At 37.2% G+C, this 15,635-nt stretch overlaps 1 protein-coding gene across 2 annotated transcripts in view; it reads left to right on the top strand.

Moving 5' to 3' along the window:
- Positions 1 to 2,481: 2,481 nt before the first annotated feature.
- Positions 2,482 to 15,635, top strand: part of BMP5 (bone morphogenetic protein 5) — a 60,472-nt gene continuing 47,318 nt past the window's right edge. For both annotated transcript variants that reach the window (XM_050894457.1, XM_050894458.1), the window contains exon 1: positions 2,482 to 2,965. In XM_050894457.1, the coding sequence (XP_050750414.1) occupies positions 2,482 to 2,965 (484 nt within the window). The remainder of the gene's footprint in view (positions 2,966 to 15,635) is intronic.

Genomic DNA, 15,635 nt, shown 5'->3' on the forward strand with positions numbered 1-15,635 from the left:
TTTCTTACTCAGTTTCTGTCTGGAAAAATGTTTACTACATAAAAGCATCCTCAAACTTGAGGGCATTTTTGGCTTTTTAAATGGGAAAAGGTTAACTAAATGTGGAACTCCAGACACTCTACTAGGATAATATAGGAAGTTTCTATTGCTGGACATACTGATGGGCTGAAGACTTAAATCCTCTGAGCAATCAATCCACTGGCTTTTATGAATGCTTAGGGGAAAAGAAGGAAATATATTGCTGGAAAAGAGAAATAAACCTTGTTGCAGGATACATGATGGCCAAATTCAAAAAAGACATATGTATGGTAAAGTATTATGTACCATTGCAACTGTCTGAGCAGGACAAGTGAAAGCAAAACAAAAACAGGAAATAGTACTTCTCTTATAACAAATGGATTTTGAAGGAAAACCTCAATGAGGAGAGAAAATGTATTCTGATTCTGACTGCTCTTCTGCTGAGAAGAACAGGACTTTTGCTAAATAGCTTCATAATTAATTTTAGTGTTAATTCAGTAGGTCTAGTATGAGATAAATCCTTCCTTGGGAGAAGCATTGTCCATTATGTGTGCTGATTTATGAGAAAGAATCAGCTATATTTTAATGATAGCTGGACTAGACTGTAAATATAGACTAGGACTCACAATCTATAAGAAAAGCTTGTTTGTGCTTAATATACTAGATAAATTGTTCCTGACTTCTTAGGGTGTGACTATACTTGCTGTCACACTCCCAAGTTTACTCAATAACGGTGTGATTTGCTGAGTAGGTGCTAGTCATGTAAGGGAAAACCCGATGGGATGCATTTATATACCTGTTTTTTTCCTCAGCGTCGTGTATTAACCTTTTTTGTCCTTTTTTTCTCCCCTTTATCAAAGGAAAGTCTCCTCAACATTAAAGGCAAATTATAGGATTGGGGAAAATGACGACCAATAATCTGAGCAATATAAAATTTAACACTGCGATTTTGTTTTAGTGAGATGAAAACACCAGTTGTTGGCTGTCAAAAAATTCTAAGCTGAACCTTAACTTCATGGGCAGCAGCTTTAAAATCTATCTAATACTTTTTATTTCTTCAGTTAAGCTGTTTCTTTCTCCAGTTAATATTAGGCTGTGGGAATAAATCTTAGCTTTTGATATTTACTGGGAAATGTAGTATAGCGATTTACAAGTCAAAATGTACTTTGAATAAATTATCATTGCAAATTACAGTTTATGAAAGTTGTGACTACAACCATAATTACACCATTGGCTATGCACAACTTGAAATCTCACTTGCTGAATAAATTTGTTTTCATTCAGATTGCATTCCCGACATTTTTAGAAAAGAGTGAATCAAGCCTCACGGACAAAATTTCCTACAGAGTTCATTAAAAAGGTCATCTTTATTTGCTAAACTTACCTAAAATATAAACATTTCTTGAATTAATGAGATGCTATTTTAGTCTGTTACAAGAGTTTCCTATTCAAGTTTACTAAACCGTAGACTCATAAGGAGACTCACAAGAGCTTCCACATTACGCCATGCCTTTAGCTATCTATATATCCTAAAATAATTAAAGTTAAAATTGATTCTGCAAGTTATTAGGAAAAAAACAGCCAATAGCCGAAATAAGGTACATTACTGTAAATTGGAGGGGGGAGAAGTTTAAAGCTCTGTCTGGCAAGAGAAGGGTTAAGGACTTTTTTGCTATACCCGTTTCAAATTACAATGAGAAGCCTCTTCTTTCCCAGCAGGGTTGTGCTTACATTAGTCTTTAGATCTCTCTTGAAGAGAGCTGTTATATTTGTGCCTGCTAGAGTTGGAAATAACAGTTCAGAAGCTGAAAAGGGTTGAATGGATTTACAGAAGGTTTTTTTTTGCGAGTAAATTCATGGCAACACATTAATTTGATTAGTACATGCTTTAGAATTACTTTACACTCAAGCGATTCAAAAGATGTTAAAGTTATCACCAGGCTGCTGGACAAATATGTGTTACACCACCAAGGTACAGATCAAGACAAATCTGTGACTCAGGATTTTATCTTGGGAAGAGTGCAAGGTGTACGAAGAACTCAGAATAACGAGGGAAGATAACTCTGGGAACTACAATGTGTCAGAAGAACAGCTCTTGCTAATACAGCTCCCCACCAAAGACCTGGTTATCTAAGGTTTATATAGGAATGCCTAGGTCAGCTGACAAAATACTGGTCTTCTGCTCCATAAATGCAGAAAAAACGATAACAACAGTGGAAAATTGGAAGTCTGAATTTCAGCTTTCTTAGAAATAACTGCAACCTGACACATTCCATAATATTTAAACAGGGTGGGGGGAGAGAAATCACCAAAGATGTTATGTTTAGAGATGACATTGACATGAAGAATAGGTAAATTTTGTTTTTCAGCCACTGGGAAAGCAGACCTCATAGGAACTCAGAACAAGTAGGAGAAAAGATTTTTTTAATATTTTTTTTTTCCTTGTTCTTTTTCTTTTCAAAGATGAACCTAACTGCGCTCAAAGCTTTCGTGGGCTTGCTCTGGAATTGCTGGGTTCTGGTGGGTCACGCACAGGGAGGTTTAGGAGACAATCATGTCCATTCGAGTTTTATTTACAGGAGGCTGCGGAACCATGAGAGAAGGGAGATTCAGAGAGAGATTCTCTCTATCCTGGGTTTACCTCACAGACCCAGACCATTTTCACCAGGAAAGCAGGCTGCTTCTGCACCCCTCTTCATGCTGGACCTGTATAATGCCATGACAAATGAAGAGGATACTGAGGAGCTGGAGTATTCACTAAAGGGATCAATGGCAGGGGAGAGCAGAGGGATACGGAAAGGATACCCTGCCTCTCCAAACGGATATTCGCGGAGAATACAATTATCTCGCATGACCCCCCTGACCACACAGAATCCTCCCTTAGCCAGCCTGCACGACACCAACTTTCTGAATGATGCTGACATGGTCATGAGCTTTGTCAATTTAGGTATGTGGAAAAATTTTTTGTTTCTGCTCTCTTTGACAAACTGTTAGCCTGATCTTGCGAGGGGCAAACCTCTCGGCCAGAGTGTAACCTGCTCTAAAACGGCAGGATTGGGCCCGGGCTCCTGTGCCACTGGTGAAAGAAAAGTCGTACTGATGGTAAAGTAGCTACGTTGTAGGTGGCCATGGAAAAAGATTTTTCTCACTGTTTATATAAAGTCAGTTTCTATAACTCCCCTCTGCTGGCTTCTGTTTTCTTTCTTTCATTGATGTAATGAAAATTCTAGCCTTAGGCCAACTAACTCCTTTTTTTTTTTAAATCTCAAAAAATCAAACACTTATGCCTATTGCTCAGTTATTTCCCTCACTGTTTTGCTTAAAGCTCAGTCATGAACAAACATCAGTTGTTAATATTTTAAAGCCTAGAATGTTATGAAAAGGGAAAAGTTAAGCCATTTCCGGGGAAAAAAAAAAAAAAAAAAGATGTCTTAGGTTATTTAGGGTTTTTTTCTGTTAGTAAGAGTCAGAGTTTTATTATCTTTTCAGCTGGATGGCTGGATTTTAAATAATCTGTTGCTGTTTCTTTGTTATTTCTATTTAATAACCACAGACTGTGTTTTATTATACTGCCATGGTGCTCAGTCTGCAATGGTTCTTATTTTCTGTGTCATAAATAAATTAAATAACAAGTAGAGTATTAAACACCAGAAACATGCAAGCAAAGAATGCTTTTGAAAATGATATCAATTCAGACGCAAAAACTGATAAAACTAAATTATATTGGCTTCTGAGTATAATAAACATGCTTACCAGTTACATTGTGGTTAAAAAAGCAGGTACAGATTTCTTTAATAGAAGGCAACTTAAATCTCATTAAGAAAGCTGCAAATAATTCATGAAATGTATTTACTATTTTTATAAGTATTTTAAATGCTGCAGGACTCATAAAGGTAACTAAAAAAACCCTTCTCATTTGATCTGAATAGCAAGAGATTTAATTGAAAACTTGAAGTTTCTCAATAATCTGGTACAAACTCTGATGAACTCTTGCTTTCCAGGATAATACTTTCTGTAGAAACTTTTTAAACAATGGCACATGCTCCAAAATACCTTCAGATTATTACACGCATACTGTACCTTTTATGTCTACCAGGTCTTTAATCTTTGCTGCAGGATTAAAAATGTTCCAAACACTAAAATCCTCAACAACTTGAATTTCTAGGAAAATGACACCCTAGAATTTAGTTGTCGTAATAATAAAATTAGTTTTCATTAATTATTTGGCAGATAAGGAGGTGTTCAATTCTCAGATCTTTTTCCTTAAGAGTAACATATGTCCACAGCTCTAAATACATTTGCTTGTTGCTCTTGCTCCTGACATAGCAGACTAGAAAAAAATGAAATCTCTGTTTTTTGAAAATGTGGACCTCATCCTTAAGAAAAAGTTACATATTAGCCATGTATTACTTCTAAGTTATCATCGTATGCCTCGATTTACCCAGAGTATCTGGAGTCAGCTGAATTTAAAATGGCAATGTTATAAAGGAAAATAGGAAATGCTCTGATCTCCTAAGCATTCGTCAAGGACCTGATCCTGCAAAAATTTTCCTCGTGTGTCCTGAGAAATACCCTCAGTAAATATGTCACAGACCATTTCATCAGTGGCCCTGAGGACTATTTACACGGGACCTAGCGTTTGATTTCATGAAACGTCTTTGATTTCAGGAGGACTTCTTGCAGTGCATGAGTAGAAGTCTTTGAAGGCTCAGTGTCAGATATGTCCTAGCCTAATCCTGCTGTGCTTCCCCAGACAAAACCCCTCTCTGGAAGAACACAAGTTTCCACTGAGTGTCTTACCTTGACTGCGAAGTTTCTAGTATTTGTCTCATTTTGTTGGGAAGCCAATGTTGCCTTAAGAAAGTCATTTTGAGAAGCTAAAGCATATCTTACATTTCTAAACTGAAAACTGGGGGTGAGATGCTTTCTTTTTCTAGTGATTATGATTAATAGACACCATTAACTTATAAAAAAATACTGTGTAAATACCAGTTTTTGTCTGGCCTCTTAATTAAATGTATTTTTACACATTAAAATGTATCTCAGCCCTAAGTGAGTCTAAATCCTAATTCATTTTAAATGCCCTTCCATACATGTTGGATATTGTGGTTTATCACACATTCCACCGTGTAACATGCATAAGAAATATTGATGACCAATAGTGATTAGCTTCAACATTTTTATTAAACAATCCTATGTTTCAGTATAATTAACATAAAAATGAAATAAATCATGGAAACAGGTAACCATTTTGTATGATTTATGCAATATAAGATCGTGACAGATGAGGGCAAGCTCTTTTAATGTACAATGGGGAAAAATATGCAGTGATAAGTGCATGCTAACACTGTACCTTAAAATCAATAAATGCTGATGCAGCACAGTAATAACTCAACTGGTTTTAGATTTAAAGCCTCAGTCAACTTGCATCAAATTAATCTGCTCTGGAAATAGTATTCACCGTGTTCATACTTGCACACCATTAATTACATAAGGTGTAATTATAAAGCTTTATTAATCATCATGATATTTTAAATTGAAACTTTTGTATATAGTTGTAGCCAGTTATAATAATATAAGACATATATATTAAACCAAGAAATATGTAGCTGAGATGTTGGATAGGAATTATTAAGCATAAGATTGAAAAGTCTGAATAAGATTAAAAAGTAAAGTAAAAAAATAAACAAGGACAAATAATTTTATATTAAGAATAAAAATTGAAACTTATATGCTAATTTTGATAAAAATCAGCCTGACAGAGTTGCAAATACCTCACTTTCAAAAACAAATTTAAAAAATAATCATCAAGGGAACTGCAATTATAATTCTGTCAAGCAACCAGGGAGAAAAACAAGACTGCATTTACTTCTCCTGAAGTTAAAATTGTAAACACCTGCTCTTTATACTGGAATTTATACCAGAATTTCCATCTCTTTCATTCTTGAAAGATATGACAAGACAGAGACTATGTCTTGTCCTGTATTTTGTATAAGACTGTGTGCGTTGGCAGCTCTCCATAAATATTGATGAGTGTAACAGAAGAGTTAACTGGGGTTGGTCCAGCAGTCAAAGAATAAATCCTTCACTAAATACACTGGGGTTTTCAAAGATCTGATTATATCACCTACAAGTTCAGGACTTTGTTTTCCTCACTGGGTGTTTTTTTATCCTGTTGTTATATTTTATTATGTTGTTGCAAAGCCCTCACTGTTTAGAGTTCTGGCATCTTCTCTTTGGCTGGTCTCCCAAAATGACATATATAGGATACCCTGTTCCTCAGAGAACAGACAAATAATACTCATGTAGTCCTACTCATTTTCTGCTCACTCAAAATTTAGTTAGGGAAGGACTTTGTTAAGATAAATGTTAGTGTTCCCACTCTTCACCTCTCACCAAAAGAAGGGGATTGAATAAAAAATACGTACATGACTGAAGCTTGGAGAAACAGCAGCGCTTTTATAAACTGCGTTTAAACATTTCAAGGACTGAATTTTCCATTAGCATCAAAGTGATCATTAAATCCACTGTACTTAAGTGTTCCGTCTCATGCAATTCAAATGGCCTGTATTTTCATTTGTTTACAACACATCTGTAAATTTTTCTCTAAACAGATTGTTGCATTTGCTAAGCAACTCTGTCTTCTTTCTCCATATTTTCCTATGAATTGGTATGAACTTTCTATAAGACAGGGGATAAATATATATAAGTTTTATGGTTTTCTGTTATGTTTTCTTTCTTAGTATATAAAATTTATTTCAAAAACTCAAATGTGAAGATCACCATAAAATTTGTGACCCTGACCTACACATGCTAATTCAAAGGATACAATATTATGGAGATTTTTAAAGTAACAGATACACCCCCGAAAGACAACTTTTCTTCTTCACACACAAAGTGATTCCGCAATCTTAATTATAAGAATCCTCAAACCAGACGTGCTGTGATCAGTTCTTAAATCAGACACTGAAATCAAAGGAAATTTTGCCCGTTTGAGGCACAGAGGACTGTTCATATTTCTTCAGCTTCTCTACCCCAAGTTTGTACACTGTCTTGAACATTATGTTCTTCTTTAAAACCTGAATCACTAAGCAAATACATAAATTCACAAGATTTACAACCCATTGTGTTCATCGGAGAACGTTAACATGGCAGAGAACAACTTTTAAACAACTACTTTGAGAAACCCACAGTACATCAATCCACACCAAATACCTGTACAAATATATTTGTTACACACGAAAAAGAAAGGATTCCTAACTGCAATCAGACCTTAAGCGCATATAGTAGCTAGTTTCCTAAATTAAACTAATTCAGTTTCTACAACCTTCCACTCACAGCTAACATATCATCAGCGAGGGATATGGAGTGCTAAGCTATAAAATGCCAGGAGCTGTGGAAGGGGAGCTGGGTTTGAAGGATACATGTAAAAAGGCCTCAGGATCATTAACTTCTCTCCTCAAAGCTTAGGAATGAGCACACTTTCTTTCTTTCTTTTCCACTGGATTTCAGATGTTGCTGTCTTAATTTTAACCTTACGTGAATTTCCTTGGCTGTGGTACAGTTTTAGTCCGTAAAATGCAGGGTTCTAATGAAAATATTGACACAGCCTTAACTGAAGTGACGGAAATAGTGCTATTATCTTGCCTTGGACAGAGGGATGCTATTACAGAGATAAAACTTGTTAAATAACAAATAGACCCCATGTCTTTCTTTGTGGAGTTGGATCAATACTGACAAAAAATGAGAAAACATTTGTGAAGGTTTTTTGAATGGCAACCCAAAGTCAATAAGATGGTATTTTTCACTCTTTTACATAAAATTTAAAACAAATTAGATCAAGTGGGTCTCATTTAATCTTCACCCAAAGTAGATCTCACTGGCATCTTGAAATCCCAAGATTTTTTTCCCTTAATAAAATTTTAGTCACCCAATCAGTGAGCTGAACTAATTTGTTGTGACCTAGGTATGTAATCAAGCATTAGAAATAACTATTAATGATGAAATAATTTTCTATGGTAAAATTAAATAGTAAAACAGCTTTTTGCAAAATAGGTTTATTTATTTCTAGAACAAAAGGATTTTACTGATGGGATGACATTCCCTGAAAATCCTCACCCAATCCTTACAATTCATTAGGCAGTTTTAACCAATTTTTGTGTGATGACAGAGCAAGTTGTTAGGGATTGTTTTTGATTTAAGCAAGAAATATTCTCCATATTCCTTTTTGAAATTACACTACATTTGTTGTTTTATATTGAAATATTTTATATTTCCTTTGAAATCTCTCATGTTACATGAACCTTATGAACTATATAGCTCTACCTCAAAATAGGTTTCTGTGTGATCCATAAATATCATCTAACAAAATAATGTTTTTATAACTGTCAATTAATTTTTTTGCCAAAGTTAACACTTTAAATCCAAGTAAATTATTGTATCTACCCAGCCAAAAAAATGTCAAGCTCTCCATTAACTGGGGTATAAAACTGTCTGACTTTCCTTGCCGACAGATTTGAAAGAAATTGCAGATAACTAAAGAGAAACTGATTTAGCAGATGGTTAGACGTGCATGGTGAAAAGCTATATATATGTATGGATATATATAAATATATATTATTATTAATATTTTTCCCATTGGGAAGAACGGCTGACTCAGTTCCGCTTCTTCTTTAGAAAGTGCTCCTTTCCAGACTAAACACAGACTTTGGGTGGGGTTGTGGGGATTGTATGTATTGTACAGTACATATTTTCCCAGGAAAACACAATCTCGGAGTGACTCTGGCTAGCCATGAAAGAGAAAAGGAGGCTTGTGGAGACGCCTCTGTGCGGAGGATATTAGGGGAGGAAACCGCCTGCCATGGAGTGGATGGAGAGCCTCTTGGTTCTCTTCCTAAACCCCAAGCTATTTGCTTAAGTAACAGGACAACTTTGGCACATACGTGATCTCCCACACTTAATGCTCCTGTTGTTATTTTCTCTGAATGTTAAATTATGCAAAGAATTTTACCATGGCTACCTGCCTACTTACTGCCTGAGTTATGGAGGTAATTACGACATGGGCAGTTCCTTTTTCTTCTCTTTTTGGCCTCGGTGGTTCCTTTCAGCTTGCTTTCATAGGCCTACAAACTAATAGAGTTTTGCAGAAAATTGATTGATTACAGTCTGATCATTCTAGGTGTCATCTGGTGTTTCCACATAGCTGAGAATGAACAGTTTATGAAGTGCCAATTGCAGCCTCCAGCTAAAGAAAGGCTCCCCAGGGCTTCAGGAGAGCTCTGGCTGCTACCAGACTTTATAATTGTTTCCCACACTTTTCCCCATCCTCTCCTACTTGTCCTTTCCCTTGTCTCTAACCCCTGCCGTCTAGGCAGGGTCACTGAACTTTCATTTTATGTCAGTGGCATTTGGCTGCAGAAGGGATTAAAGGCCGAGAAGCAGTGAGACTAGGCGACAGCACGGGAGATGGAGAGCGAAGGAATGAGAACAGGCATGAGAGAAAAATGGCAAAGCACAGACCAAGCCTTACAGGGAGGACAGCCTTCTTCGCAGTAGGCAACGGCCAGCGTGCGGGGCTGGACACAGACCTGCTGGGCATGGGAAAGGTTCACAACAGAGAAACAGCCTCTGCAGCAACTGGTATTACTGGGAGAGTTAGTCCCGCTCCTCTGTGCCTCACATGGAGCGTGATGTTGTAGCACTGAGAGCATTTCCCACGCCAGAAGAGTTACCAAAGTGGAGGAAAGTTCATCATAGAAGGGAGAAGTAGGTGCATGCAGACAGAGAAAGGGCAAAGAACATGATAAAGACAGATAATGTGCAAATAAAAGAGAAAATGAGTCCAGGTATGGATTTCTTCTCCTAGTAAGCCTTGCAGGTGAAGGGAGCAGTTTTCTTCTCAATCCCTTGTGGCAGAGCAACTACTTCAATGTTCCCAGGCACTTGGCTTCCCGGGCAAACCTTTTCATCCTTGCAAAATAAAATGCAGCTCCCCCCACCCTTCAGTATGTGTGTGCAGGGAGTACACAGATGGGCTACTAACATTTGCAGCCATAAATAACATAGAAGCTAGCTTTTAAAAACCGCAGGTTAAAGGATGAGGGCTGCCATGACGCACACAGAGAGGTTGAGATCAGAGGAGCAGCTAAAAGGGGTCGGGAGAAACAATGAATCCCCTTGTTCTGAGTCATATTTATGAGTGCTCCATTGCACCTAAAGTTCATATTTTATTGGCTAGGCCATGGGGTTTCCCCATTTGCTCATCTCTTAAAATAACACCCTTGGTTAAAATTTCCTATAAAACATAGAAATGCTACAGCAGGCAGAAATTGTCAACCCTGACAACTACATTATTTAAGTTTGTGGGTGGGGTACACTAAGCAGGAGCTGGTTTGTGTTTTGTACTGAATTATGAATTCATTTCTATACAAAAAATGGCTATAAAACAAGTAGAAAAGGAGAAGTTTTACAGCTCAGCTCTCCACTCAGAAACTTCCCACTATTATTGAGAGATGCTCCAAAAGGTGAACCTAAATGTTTAGTTCCCAACTCTTTTTGAGCAACTGCTCCGGTGCAATAGATTCAGAACTTGGCTTTATCGACCGCTATTATATGACTCAATGGCATGTGTGGTACCTTGCCAGACTGTGGCTTTCCTTTTTTCCCCACTGTAATTCAGAGCAAACTGAGACAACAATTATTAATGAGTCAGAGCCTAGAAAACTAATCAGGACAGCTAGTGCTGGTACATGATATATATCCATAGCTGACAACCAGTGGCTTTGCAGAAGCAAAATTCCACCTAACTCTCCTTTTGGGGGAGAATCAGGAGGAGGTAGGAATTTGAATAGCTGAAATTTCTGTTAGGTTTATCTTTATCTGACTAAGCAATATTGCCCATTCAGACCCCATGAGAATCTAAGGGTCTTTTCCATCCTCAATGATTCTGTGATTCTATCCCTTTGTAGACTGTCTATCAAATGAAATTGTTGTTCTAATTCTCATGTATTTGACTGTAGACAAATTAATGAAGCTATATTCATATTATCTGGAAAAGTTGTACACATAATCCAGAGTAATTATTATAAATTAATAACAATTTGTCTAGGCATATCCATTTAAAACATCCCTTTTTAAAAAGTGAGGGGGAAATATAGGTGGGGTATTCAACTATAAGGTACTGCAAAATAAGTTCAAAAAGATACTGTGTTGGACTTCGACAACATGGATAACATCAGTTTTGGAGGCAGAGGTGTTAAATTCTGTCCTGGCAAACCTAGACTACAGAAGAGGAAAGAGCAGGAACACTGAATGATTTGTGAGTCTCATTTTGGAGCAGCGGGTGGATGGCACCTGATGGCACCTGGTGCCTGGAGCCATGGGATTCTAGTGGTATGGTTTGCAAAAACGTTAGCTGAGAAATCAGAGTGGGCAAACAGTAGTGTGGATGATAAAGCCATGGGAGCAAGAGCAAGCCCAGCGTATAACTCCATGACAGCTGTAGTCTTTGTGGTGATTTATGACGGCTGAGATCCAGCAGGAACATAGCTTTGGGAAGGTTGTTCCCAAGGTTACCTCAGCTGGGGTATCTGTCAATAACTACAAGTCATAACATGCTAGTGATCCCGAAGGTTAATCTGCTACTCCTGACCAGGTTAACTTGCTGCCCCGCACATGAAATGTGTGCAAATGTTTTGCAGTGAGTCTGTCCTGGCCCCAGCCTAGCCTAAGCCTGAAAGTCGGAGAGTGAAATGTCTGAGCAGCCAAATAGGAAAAACCTGAAGATCCACAGATAGGGAATGAAAACAATGTGCCTCTGTTTTCCAATCCATAAAATGAGGATGGGCAAATACTTCTGCTTTTTCACTTCTGTGCGCTCTCGTTCTTTGACCTTGCAGAGTACTGGAATAGCTTTCTTCTTGTGAAGCCTCTTTTTACTCTTGCTGTGTGCTCCTAAGAGCCTCGCAACACCTTGCGTTTCCTCATGGTGATCTCAAGTGTTATTTTAGAAAGGGCTAAAAAAAGCCCTTCTATAAGGGCAACAAGTCTATTTACTGTTCTTAAAACAGATAGTTTTATAAAATAATGAAAATGAAAAAGAAACACTGGAATTAAAACACCAAAACTGAGATTTGAGATCTGGTGCAATGGAGAGAGGACGTGTGGCTAGTTTAGCTCTTGTTTTCAGAATATAGATTTGTGCCTCTCCAAGCCATGTGTGCATGCATATCAGCCTGTGTGCATGGCTTTGTGTATGTAATATTGAAAGCATGCAAATCTCTTCAGTTTTAGTCACTGGGATTTTTTCTCCCTTAAATCATAATATTCTTTCCCATCAATACTGTGTGGCTTTAGCAGCCCTGACCTTTCAAGCTGCCTGTTTGGGCCAGTGTTTATCAGATGACCGTTTGACCTCCTTGTTAATTGTACTTAATTACATCCTGTCGTAACATTTTGAAATAAGGAGGAGAGTTTATGGATCTGCTCCAAAGAGCTGAAGACTGAAACGGCAGCAGAATTCAGTGGTATGATGTGCTGAGTAATCTCGTAGTTAGGTCAATAAGAGCTGTGCCTTGTCCAGTTGATTACAAAATTGGATCCTTAAACCATTCCTTTTCCATTTAGGAACCTCGGTACTTCTGAGAAAAAAATCACACAGTTTTCTGTGTTCTGAGAAGGGCTTCTCCTCTCTGATCTCAGCTTGGATCTTTCTCCAGAGAGATCAAGGAAGGAGTGAGAGGTCTATTAACAGCACTGCAAAGGCTGAAGTTCACATATGATGATATAAAAAAGACAAGCCTCTATTGCCACAAGTGATCTCTCTGTGGTTTTCCAAAACTTCAGAGTTCCTTATGCTTCCCTAGAATTGCCAGTTCCCATGAGCTTTTTGAGACTTGTATAATATTTGCTATGAGATTTTCTGTGCATTGATGATTTACGGGCACATCTAAGGTTTCATTAAAGAGCAGCAATTATCCCCTGTAGTTGCAGAAAAACAAAAATGAAAACAAATCAACATCCAGAAACAGATGCAGTTCTTGCAAATGGGCACTCTAAAGGCTCAGAAAGCAACTTCAAACACTTCTTATTTTGTAATGCTTTTCATATAGCTGATGGCTTCTGAAACACATGGGGTTGACCATATTGCTTCTCTTCTCACTAAAGATAAGATATATATATGCTTCCTTTACTGTTGTTTTTCCATAGCTCACTTTCCACAAACTTGATTTATAAGATTATAGTAAACTTGATTTCCTAAAATGAATGAAGACAAAAAGGAATAGAAGCTATAAAACAATTAATACCAAGTGCAAATCTAGTCCCAAAACTTTAAGGATCACAAGGCAAAAGAATACACTTTCAATTTTATTTTATTAAAACACTGATAATTAGACTTATTGGAGAATGAAGTGCCATGAAGAATTAATTGTCTATAGTAGTAAACTACACATAATTATAGCATTATTGTAAATGGTTTATCATTCAGCATAAGTCATATTCTAGATTAAAAAAGCAAGTAACTTAGTGCTGTGCTGTGAGACTCTAGGCTGACACAGTACTGCCCATGATTATCACTGTGAACTGAACAGTATTGCCGTGAAAGCTAAAAGTCTGTACTAAGTCTTTCAGGTAGCAAAGGTTAAACCTACAGTTCAACTACACACAATTGCATTTACATAGATAAATATTTTTTACACATTGATTTAACTTACAAGCTTATATGATTAAAAATAAAACACAGAATTTGCTGAATATCATAGTAAGGTATTCAAAAGATCATAATGTTTAAATCCTCTTTGGTGTTAAGCAACAGTAAGTATAACTGAAATCATACAATTAAATTTGATGACTTTCAGGGAGGGCTGTTCTATTTTTCAGAATTTTGAGGGGTACGTGTAATGTGACACAATGTACTGTTGTTTATCAAAGTAGTTTAAAATTAGGTATTATTTCAGAATAAAGTTCTTTCTTTTCTTTGATTCCTTGGTGTGCTCCATTATTAATGTCATCTTATAGCTATAGACTATGGGTCTTCAAAAAGTAATTTTTTTTTTCATCACTTCTTAAATTATTGAATTAATATTCATGTTTACTGAAGCTGTATATCATAATGAGATCACATTTACAAGGAGATGAATTTTTATATATATATATATAAAATTTTTAATTAAAGTAAATATATTTTATAAAATGTATGTACATATATATATTTTATATATATATATAGTAACGGAAAATCCAGATACAGTTTATGGTGTGTAGTGAATACCACATAGATCAAGTTCATGTTGCAATTCACTGGGTCAGAATGGAGGGAGTAATGTCATTAAGATGAACAACATATTGCCCCCATTTTGGTTTCCCAGCAGTTGTGTTTTGCTTTCTCCATATTTGTCCATATTACTTAGAAATGGAAAAATACAAAGGATGTGCGTACTAGCATGTGTGTCTATACAGGAGAGACCTAATGTAAGAGGGATTCATCACAGGACTCGAATCAATGACACAGGCACACGTGTGAACTGAAAACTTGGCTCCATGGGCGCAGCTCCCGAATAAGTTATGTCCTGTTCATCCTGTGTTTACATTACCATCTGCTGCTGTACAGGAATGAAGCTTCTTTTATTGACATTATATCACCTTGGGTCAATGAGATTTACTGTGGACTCCATTAAACCATGCTGCTTCAGCTTGTCCGCAGGTAGGGAGTGTGCTCTCATCAAAATGGGAATGAAAGCAAGCCCCAAAAAGAAAAGACTGTGATGCTTCCAGTTTTGGGGGATAGGCAACAGATGGTTCTAAATTCCTTGAAAAAGAAAACCAGGCCTATCACCAAAGATTAGGGCAGTAGTCACTTCTAGCCCTGGTAGAAACAAAGGTTTAGCGCAAACATCTGCAAAGGCAAAGGCTGGTCAGATGCTGTAAAATGCATGCCAAATATTCTTCATGGTGTTGAACCAAAAAGATTGCATTTGAAACAAAAGCACAATGTTAGTGGTCAGGTTCACACCCCCTGCTCATTTTTACCCTCTGCTCAGAAAGACACCCAAATTTTGTCAGAGACACATCAGCTCAACTATTAGGAGTGGAGAGAAGCCAGTATTATAACATATAATATGAGCTTCAGCAGATCATCTTTGCTGTTCCAGAGATGTGTTACACCTATAGATACCTCTACAATCAGCCTGGGTATTGTATTTGCAAGTAACTTGGTGAGGAATATGAGAAATGCAGTCCCAGGTGGAATAACAGTGAAAATGCAGGAATGATACAAGCATGTCCACAGTCCTGGGCAACCAGCTCTAGGTGGCCCTGCCTGAACAGGGGGATTGGAGCAGATTACCTCCTGGGGTCCCTTCCAACCTCAGCCGTTCTGTGACTCTGTGATAGAGTGGATACAAAGAAGAAGGATCTTACTCTTGTCTTATACATTGACATCAATCATTCCTACTTTTTTTTTTGGAGTCGAGTGATGATCTTGCTCAGACAATTGTTGAATGAACAGTTCTGTCTGTTCAAAATGTCATGCTTTTTCTTTCTACTTCGGAAATTATTTTCTTGCTTTTTATGTGATTTTGAGACTCCTGTGTGACTCTCCCCAAGTCTGTCCAAAGTAA

This window comes from Gymnogyps californianus, chromosome 3 (assembly GCF_018139145.2).
Source record: "Gymnogyps californianus isolate 813 chromosome 3, ASM1813914v2, whole genome shotgun sequence".
NCBI classification, from domain to species: Eukaryota; Metazoa; Chordata; class Aves; order Accipitriformes; family Cathartidae; genus Gymnogyps; species Gymnogyps californianus.